A 10,448-nucleotide genomic window follows, 5' to 3' on the forward strand; every position below is an offset into this window, starting at 1 on the left:
TTTCTGGGACCGCCTGTGCAAAGGCTGCAGCGCCCTCCTGGGATGCACACGCACCTGCACATAGAGCAGTCTGTCCAGCCGCTCCTGGTCCAGCTGCAGCTTCTCCTCCCGCCGGCGGGCATTGAGCTCCTGCAGGCGCCGCAGCTGCTGCTGCCGCCTCTCCTGCTTCTCCTCAGAGCTCAGAGTGCTGCCCAGGAGCTTGCTAGAGAACGGGAGCTGCATCTTGTGGACATTGTTTTCGTAATAATCAGGGCATCTCCATTTTTGCAGTTCTTTGGAGAAATAATTTTGGAAGTTATAAACGGAAACACTATTAGCACAGAAATTAGAAAGTTAATACCAAGCTTTGAGATCCAGATAAGGTAGAGAAAGCACGGTCCACTCAAACTCTGACTCCACCCCGGTGACAAAACGCAGATATAACACCTGGACATGTGTAATGCCTACAGATCTGTTCTCAAAAAATTGCTAACTAAAGTTTGCCAGACAGACCTGATAACAGAAAGAAACTTGAAACTTTAGGAATGAAGAAATAGCAATAGATATGATGAAAATCTCGGTCAACATGATAGACTAACCTCTTCTGGAGTTCTTTTAAAATATGTTTGACAATTCAAAGTAAAAAGCCCTCACAATGTCTGTTGGGTTTTCAACGTGTATAAATGTAATACGTAAGACAACCCAGGATAAAGGAGCCCCTGGGGTGCTAACATTGCCACATTGCACTGAGATGGTAAAAAGAGATCCTCAAAACACTGCAAGGAGTCTGTTTACTATAACCTCAAGGCAACCACCAAAAAACTATACAAAAAGATATAGTAAAAACACAACAGATAAAATACCAATACGAAAACAAAATTTTTAATATTTAAGTAACCCAAAAAAAGCAGTAAAGACAGGAACAAAGAGAATAACAGACAACAAATAATAAAATGGTAGAACTAAACCCAACATATGAATAATAAATTTTAAACTGTCTTACCAAACTAGTTAAAAGATAGAGACTGACACCGTGATTTAAAAAACAAAACAAAACAAAACAACCAACTATTAAGAAACTCACTTTGAATATAATGATAAAAGTAGATTTAAAAGATGGAAAGACACTCCATGCAAGCACTCAGCAAAAAAAGTTGGAGTGGCTGTATTAATGTCCCAGTAGACATCAAAGCCAAGAAAATTACAAGGGGTAAAAAGGGATACTGTATAATGATAAAAGGTCAATTTGTCAAGATAGAATACGAATCCTCAATATGTACCTAACCAAAGCGCTTTATATACTTAAAAGCAAAAACTGACAGAAATGAAAGGAGAAATAAAAAATTTACAATTATCTCTTGAGACTTCAAAACTCTTTTAATAATCAACAGAGCTACAAGCACGGGAAAGGAACAGGGACATAGAAGAACTGAAGAGCATCATCAACCAGTGAACCTAAATGACATCACAGACTACTCCGCCCAACAGCAGAAGCCCATGATCTTTTCAAGTATAAATGGAACATTCACCAAAGGAGACCATGCACCAGGGTCATAAAGCAAACCTTCACAAGCTCCACTGATACCAAGGTTTTTTGACATAATGAAATTTAACTAGAAATAAGTCATGGAAATACTACATGAGTTATCTCTAATACTTAACCATAAAAAACCTTACTTTAACTTTCAGCCTTCCACATCAACTATTTATTAAACTATCAAATTAGATTGAACCTTTAAAACCTAAATGTTTTATTTTAATTAAGTGTTAACTTTAATTCCAGTATAGTTAACATAGTTTCAGGCATACATTACAGCAATTCAACGATTCCATACATCATCCAGTGCTCATTACAAGTATGCTCCTTAATTCCCATCACCTATTTCACCCATCCCCCCACCTTCCTGCATTTGATTTGAACAAATCATCCATTTGTTCTTGACAATTAAAAGTCTGTTTCTTAAAAAAAAAAAAAAAAAAAAGTCTGTTTCTTCAAACAATCCAATCATGAAATGGGCAAAAGACATGAACAGAAATCTCACAGAGGAAGACATAGACATGGCCAAGACGCACATGAGAAAATGCTCTGCATCACTTGCCATCAGGGAAATACAAATCAAAACCACAATGAGATACCACCTCACACCAGTGAGAATGGGGAAAATTAACAAGGCAGGAAACCACAAATGTTGGAGAGGATGCGGAGAAAAGGGAACCCTCTTGCACTGTTGGTGGGAATGTGAAATGGTGCAGCCACTCTGGAAAACTGTGTGGAGGTTCCTCACAGAGTTAAAAATAGACCTGCCCTACGACCCAGCAATTGCACTGCTGGGGATTTACCCCAAAGATACAGATGCAATGAAACGCCGGGACACCTGCACCCCGATGTTTCTAGCAGCAATATCCACAATAGCCAAACTGTGGAAGGAGCTTTGGTGTCCATCGAAAGATGAATGGATAAAGAAGATGTGGTTTATGTACACAATGGAATATTACTCAGCCATTAGAAACGACAAATACCCACCATTTGCTTCAACGTGGATGGAACTGGAGGGTATTATGCTGAGTGAAGTAAGTCAATCGGAGAAGGGTAAACATTATATGTTCTCATTCATTTGGGGGAATATAAATAATAGTGAAAGGGAATATAAGGGAAGGGAGAAGAAACGTGTGGGAAATATCAGAAAGGGAGACAGAACATAGAGACTCCTAACTCTGGGAAACGAACTAGGGGTGGTGGAAGGGGAGGAGGGAGGAGAGGTGGGGGTGAATGGGTGACGGGCACTGAGGGGGGCACTTGACCGGATGAGCACTGGGTGTTATTCTGTATGTTGGCAAACTGAACACCAATAAAAAATAAATTTATTATAAAAAAAAAAATCTGTTTCTTGGTTTGCCTTTTTTTTCCTTTGTTCATTTGTTTTGTTTCTTAAATTCCACATGAGTGAAATCATATGATTCGTCTTTTGCTGACTTATTTCACTTAGCATAGTACTCTAGCTCAATGCGTATCATTGCAAAACAACATGATCGACTCATTTTTACAGCTAATAATATTCTGGTGTGTGTGTGTGTTCCACCTCTTCTTTACTCATTCATCTATCAATGGACACTTGGGCTGCTTCCATACTTTGGCTATTGTAAATAATGCTGCTATAAACATAGGGGTGCATATATCCCTCTGAATTAGTGTTTTTGTATTCTTGGGGTAAATACCCAGTAATGGGATTACTGGATCACTGTGGTCCTATTTTTAACTTTTTGAAGAACCTACATACTGTTTTCCAGAGTGGCTGCACCAGTTTGCATTCCCACCAACAGTGTAAGAGGGTTCCTTCTTTTCCACACCCTGGCCACACTTGTTTCTTGTATCTTTGATTTTGGATGGTATCTCTTTTGATTTGCATTTTCTGATGGTAAGTGATGTTGAGCATCTTTTCACATGTCTCTTGACCATCTCTATGTCTTCTTTGGAGAAATGCTCATTTATGGATTGTTTTATGAGTGTTAAGTTTAATCAGTTCTTTATATAATCTGGATACTAACCCTTCATTGGACATATCATTTGCAAATATTTTCTCCCATTCCATAGGTCGTCTTTTAAGTTTTGTTGTATCCATTCACTGCGTGGAAGCTTTTTATTTTGGTGTATTCTCAATAAAACAACACATTTCTAAATAATCAATGGTTCATAAAAATAAATATTGAGGGAAATTAGAAAATATCTGAACTCAATAAAAATTTAAAAATATCAAAATGTACAGAATGTAGATAAAGCAATGCTGAAAGGGAAATTTGCAGCATTAAATGCTTACACTAAAAAGAAGAATGGTCTCATAATAATCTGAACTTCTATCTTAAGAATGTAGAACAAGAGGGCAAACTAAACCTAAAGTAAGTAGAAGGAAGGAAATAATAAAAAGACATCAATGAGATTACCTAAATAGTCCTACTTCTATTAAAGACATTGAATCTATAGTTATAAGTCTTTATTTTTTAAAAGATTTTATTTGTTTATTCATGAGAGACACAGAGAGAGAGAGGCAGAGACACAGGCAGAGGGAGAAGCAGGCTTCTTGCAGGGAGCCCCATGTGGGACTCAATCCCCAAACCACAGGATCACAATCTGAGCCAAAGGCACTCAACCACTGAGCCACTCAGGCATCCCTATAGTTAAGTCTGTATAAAAAGAAATCTCCAGGCTCTAATGGTTCCACTGGAGCATTCTATCAAATATTTAAAAATATATATATCATCTATCTACACAATGTTTTCCAGAAAATAGAAGGCGGGTATACCTGGGTGGCTCAGTCGGTTAAGTGTCCGACTCTTGGTTTCCACTCGGGTAATGATCTCAGGGTACTGAGATTGAGCCCTATGTTGGGCTCTGCACTGAGCACAGAGCCTCAAAATTCTCTCTCCTTTTCTTTCTGCCCCTTCTCCCCCAATTAAAAAAACAAAAACAAAAAAACAGAAGAAGAACAGGGAACACTTTCCATCTAATTTAGTAAGACCAGCATCACCGGGATACCAAGACTAGTCAAAGACCATATAAGAAAACTATAGATCAACATCCTTCATGAATACATGAATATAGACATAAAATCCCACAAAATATTACCAACTCAAATTAAAAAAAACATATAAAAATAATAATGTACCTGAACAAGTGGGGTCTATCCCCCTACCCAATCAAGGCTAGTTCAAAATCCAAAAGCAATCATTAAAATCTCCCATAGGAGTAGTCCTAAAGCAGGAACACCACAGGATCATATCAATTGGTGCAAAAAGCACATTTCACAAAATTCAAAATCCATTCATGATAAAAATGCTCAGTAAAACTAGGAAGAGAAAAGAATTTCCTCAGTTAGATGAAGGGCATCTGTAAAAAACTTCACACTAATATCATATAGTTAATAGTGAAAGACCACATTCCTCCACTATGCCAAAAACAGGATCTGGGCATAAAACAGGGATGCTCACTATCACCACTCTTATTCAATATTGTGCTGGAAGTCCCAGCCAGTAAAATAAGGCAAGACAAAGCAAAAAAAAAAAAAAAAAAAAAAAAAAAAAAAAAAAAAAAGGCAAACTGATCAGAAAGGAAGAAATAAAACTGTCCCTTTTCATGGATGACATGTCTACATAGAAATTCCCAAGGAATCTACAAAAAAAACAAAAATAAATTTAGCAAGGTCACAGGATATAAGGTCAACCCATAAAAATTAATTGCATTTCTATACATTAACAATGAGAAGTAGAAAAAGAAATGAAACAAGCAAACAAAGACTCAAGCATAAATCTAACATGTACAGGATCCGTATGTCAAAAACTACAACATGTTGAAGAAAGAAAAAAAAACCTAGGTAAATGGAAAGAGCTACTATGTTCATAGATTAGAAGATTCCACGTAGTACAAAATGTCACTTTTCCCCAGTTTAGATTTAATATTACATCTTGATTTAATATATCTGGTAAAATATTGTTTCATATCCAATCTAATACATATTTCATATACTTTCAATCAAAATTCCAACAGAATCTTTTTTATACATATGAATAAACTAATCCTAACATCTATATGGAAAGGTAAAGGAGGTAAAATAGCCAAAAACCCTTTTCAAAAAGTTAACAGTTTACTGAACAGTTTAAGTAAATACCAAAAGGAAGAGGGGATACTAAAGAGCCAAGGAGTTATCCTGGGCACAATTTAAGGAACACCCTCAATGTAGCCAACATCTACAAGCCGCAGGCAAATGCCCTCTTCATTACCTTCCACATAATCTTCAGCAACGTAGCTGTGCTCGTGCAGGATCTCCTCCATGCGGCTGAGTGTGATGGCTGCCAGGTGCCCAGGATACTTCAGCTGCAGGAGGCGCTGGAGGTAGACAGCTGCTTGGCTTCCTCCCAGATTGATGCGTTTGCAGTTTTTAGCATCTAACCTACAATCAAGGAATGGAGAACAGTGCTGTCATTCTTGGCAACATGGAAGAAAGAACGGGGACCACTTGGTGGGGAGTCTGAGAGAAGGGTAACAGTCCAGATGAACAAAGAAGAAACCAACCAGGTAAGGGAACAGAAAACTTTACAGATGAAGGGACTCTAAAGTTCCCAGTCTCTTACTCAATGCAGGAATTCATAGTCCACACCCAGACACATGGCATCTAATTTCCAGTAAGAGTCTCAGAAGGAAACAAGGTTAGATGGAAAGATTGTGCACTTTGAATTCAGACCCTAATGTGACTTGTCAAGCATTTCTCAACCTGTGGGCCTTGCAGAATCAGCTGGGGAAAATGTTAAACATACTAATTCTCAGGACTCCTTTGCTTTGGGGCAGGCCCGGGAATATGCATTTTAACAAACTTCCCAGGTAAGTGCAGCAAAGGCTGGAGTTTAAGATCCCCTCCCCTAGATACTCCACTTTTACTGATGCATAAACATTAAGGAACCATGCACATACTGGCTTACTGTAAACTAAAAAGACCTGGTCCCCTTCACATGATATAAAGGGAAAGAGAACCAGAATAACATTTTTCTTAACATGAGAAAGAGGAGCAGAGCACTAGGGTCTTGAAGCATAATGAAATGCTGCCGCTATATCATGCTTCACCAGCAGATGCCAGCATAGAACAGGCTACGCTCCAATGTGCTCATTTCTTAGCTTTCAGGTAAAATACTTTTCTCTCAGTATGATATAAAAATAACAAGGTTATTTTTAATTTCTGCATATTCTGTTTACATAAAATAGAAAACTCTATACATCAGGAATGTTTGGTAATATGTAAAAGAAGTATTATCTTCATAAATTTTTGTAGAAACTTCAGAGAAAATACCACTTTAGTTCTAAATAAATTCAACATTTATTTTGACTTAAACATTCAGACTATAATCTTCTAGTTCACAAAGTGCCATCACCTACATAATTATTTCATCCTCAGGGTGAGGATGAAATTAGTTTCTCCCAATTTTACATGTTAAGCAGCTATGTGAAGAGGGTAAGTAACTTCACCCTCAGCAGGGCTGCAAATCCAGGCCTTCGAGGCCAAAACCAGGGCTCTACTTCCTACTTAAATGCCCTTTATGCACTGAGAAACCTCAGAGAGCACTATGCTGGCCTCGTCTCTTCTCTGAGCATAAAAGTCCAAACATAAAATGAAAACAGGTTTAAAAATGAAACTACCCTCACCTTTTATCCAACTTGGAAATGTTTTAATAAGTACCTGTATTACATGCCAGGCACTATACCTGGAAAAAAAAAGGTCTAAAAAAAAAAAAAAAGGTCTAAACAATCATGATTAAAAAGCTTTAAATAAAAAAATAACCTCTCAATAATAAGGTGACTCCAGAACATTTCAAAGACCGTTTACATTATTCAAATAATGTATTCAAAACATTTTTATGGAGCACCTACTACCTGCAGGTACTATGTGAGCTATCTTGCCATAGTTCCAAATAGTAAAATTCTAGAATTGTGGATTTGGCCCTCGCAGACCATCTACTGCAACTTGGCCCAGGAGATCACAAAGGACGGAAGGTGGATTGACTAAAGTCACATAGTCAAGTATGTCAGAGCCAAGCCCAGAGGCCGGTTCACAGTCCAATGCTTGTTCTTTCCACTCCACCTCTAAAGTGGGCCCCCAATAAATGTTTTCTGAATGTTTCTCAAAACAGCACTCAAATGCTGTCAAGGCTACTCACCTCCCTTCTAAGATGGGTAAAATATGTGTACACTGGTATCCAGATGAAATGATGAGCCCACTGGAAATCAAGTTCTTTGGCTTATTGTGGTAAAAGCTGAAGAGGCTGTCTATTCCATAGGCAACCTTAGGGATCCCATAGCACTCAAAAAGAAGCTCGGACATCATTTGTCGAGAATACAGTGGGTTGCACACAGCTTCTGTCAGAACTATGGGATGATCGACACAGCCCTACTTTGAAAGAAAAAAACAGACAAGTAACAAAAAACACTCTTTTCAAAGCACAAAAAGAAACCAAAGTCCTACTGTAAAGACTGAATTTGCTTTTTGGTCTTTAATCAAAAATCTGACCAGAAGCAACTGTAGAATACTCACCTCATCTCTACTGGAAGTTGTTGTAGAAAATATGAAAGCAGGGTCAATTTAAGGTTATTAAGTCAAACTCCCTCCAAAGTGTCAGCAAACCATATCAGCTCTGTCACCGATTTACCTTCAGAACCCAATGGCTTCATACCACATCCCCCTCCCCCAACTTCCTTCGCGTAAGTCACCACCACCTCTCACTTGGGTTATGGCAACAGGCTCCTAACTGACCTCCTGGTTCTACCCTATGCCCCTTGCCAGTTTGTTCTGCATTTAGCAGCTACAACGATCCCTCTGGAACAAAAGCCACATCCCTGCCCCTGCTCAACACCCTGCCATGGCTCCTCATTTCACGCAAGTAAAAGCCAAACGTGATCTGCTCCCCCCACCGCAGCTCTCTGACTTCCTCCTCCACTTACTATTCTCCTCTCACTCTGGCTGCTATCAGTTAGGACTGGGGCACATCCCTGCCTCGGGGCCTGCTCACTGGCTGTTCCCCGTCTGGAATGCCCTTTGCTCATTCACATGGCTTGCTCCCTCAATCACCTCCTTGAATCCTTGCTCAAACAGCATCTTCTCCCTGCGTCCTATCCTGACCATGACGGGGGGGGGGGGAATACTCTCCTCTCCTCCTACCCTACCTGAATCTACCACCTAATTCTAGTTATTCGCCGTTTCATACTAGACTGTCTTTTTTCCATTCCAGCTCCACATTCACGGATGTATTCCGAACGCCTAGAAAAGTGCCTGACACAGAGTGGGGTGCTCAATACCTACGGCCGAATGTGTGCTGCAAGGGAGGAGGCGCGCTGTGTGCTCACTGCTGTACCCCAGGAGCCTGGCACACGTTGGGCGCTTACGACTTACTCGACTGACCAAGTGAATGAGTAAATGAGCAAATGAGAGCTCCTGTAGTGAGGACGACCCCAGAGAGCCCAGAGCGCGGAGCCGCGAGCCCCCCCCACCCCCACCCCGCTTCACCTGCGAGGAGACACCGAGGTGCTGGAAGCTGTAGTCCAGCAGCAGCTCCTGCAGCTCCAGGTTGACCGGTACGTTGCGGTCGAAGGGCGAGCGCAGCATCCAACGCAGCGGCTCCAGGCTGCCCAGCGCGTTGCCCACCTGCGGGCCCGCCCCGCCCCGAGCCCCGCCCCGCCCGCGGGCGCACACAGCGCGGAACTGCAGGCGCGGCTCGGGACCCGGGTCCGGGCCGGGGCACGCCCAGCCAGCGCGGGCCTGGAACGACCCGTTGTCCAGCACGAGCGGCACCGGCAATGGCCCGTGTGCCCCCGGCCCGGCCTCGAGCACCGGGTCCGGCGCGGCGCGGGCGTCGCGGAACGGGAAGACGTTGGCCACGGCGCCGGCCGCCCCGGCCGCCGCCATCTTGGAGCGCGCACGCCGCCGTCCCCGCCCCCTTCCGCAGCGTCGCCCAGGCGGCGCCGAGCCCCGCCCCCCCCCCCCCCCCCCCGCAGCCCGGCACGGAAGGCGCAGGATCCCGCCCCGACGGCCGAGCCGACTTTCGCTACGCCCGGCCAGCCTTTGCGACCCCGACCGTGTGGGGATCGCTAGGCCCCGCCCATCTTGGTCTCGCAGTCCCGCCTCCGCTTGACCTCGCCCCACCAGCCGGCCTGGCCACGCCCCTTCGCCGCAGCCGGGACGCCGGCCAGTAAGCCCCGCCCCGAGGCGTGACGCCCCCGGGCCCCGCCCCGAGGCGTGACGCCCCCCCGGGCCCCGCCCCTCCCTGGGCTCCCGGACTAGGCGCTGACCTACGCCGTCCCGCCTTCTCGACCGGCCGCAGCCCGTTTTCCCCGTAAACTCTCCTTTACTCCTCCTCCGCACGGCGAGGCCGCCCTCGCCTGCAGCCCGCGAAGCGGACTAGGGGAGCGATAGTGTTCAATTTCTTTTTTTTTTTTAAGATTTTATGTATTTATTCCTGAAAGACACCGAGAGAGAGAGACTAGCAAAGACACAGGCAGAGGCCCGACGTGGGGCTGGATCCCATCCCGGGGCTCGACCCCGGGGCTCCAGGATCACGCCCTGGGCCGAAGGCGGGCGCCAGACCGCGGAGCCACCCGGGGATCCCCCTCGATTTCTTGCCCAGCAGTCCTGCTACGCACTTTTTCACTTTGTGAAAGTTCATCGTACTGTCCACTTAGGATTTGTGCACTTTCCTGTAATATTTTGTGATACAATAAAGCGTTTTCAGAGGTTTATTATTATTATTTATCGTTTATTAGCTCCCACAGACTGTGCCCTCTCACTGAGACCTCAAAGACTTAGGAAAAGGGGAGGTGGGTAGAGGGATTGGGTGACGGGCACTAAGAGGGCTTGTGATGAGATGAGCACTGGGAGGGTGTTACACTCTATGGTGGCAAATTAAATTTAAATAAAATGTTTAAAAATTTGAAAAAA

General features: G+C 43.2%; 1 protein-coding gene across 1 annotated transcript in view; it reads right to left on the reverse strand.

The window, feature by feature from the left end:
- The window catches only part of ACTR5 (actin related protein 5), a 36,838-nt gene extending 27,413 nt beyond the window's left edge, over positions 1–9,425 (reverse strand). The window contains exons 1-4 of the mRNA XM_055302478.1: positions 9,021–9,425; positions 7,678–7,907; positions 5,752–5,921; positions 55–272 (exon numbers count right to left, since the gene is read on the reverse strand). Of these exons, the coding sequence (XP_055158453.1) occupies positions 55–272; positions 5,752–5,921; positions 7,678–7,907; positions 9,021–9,419 (1,017 nt within the window). The 5' untranslated portion in view covers positions 9,420–9,425. The remainder of the gene's footprint in view (positions 1–54; positions 273–5,751; positions 5,922–7,677; positions 7,908–9,020) is intronic.
- Between the last annotated feature and the right edge of the window lie 1,023 nt (positions 9,426–10,448).

This window comes from Nyctereutes procyonoides, unplaced genomic scaffold, assembly GCF_905146905.1.
Source record: "Nyctereutes procyonoides isolate TBG_1078 unplaced genomic scaffold, NYPRO_anot_genome, whole genome shotgun sequence".
Lineage (NCBI taxonomy): Eukaryota > Metazoa > Chordata > Mammalia > Carnivora > Canidae > Nyctereutes > Nyctereutes procyonoides.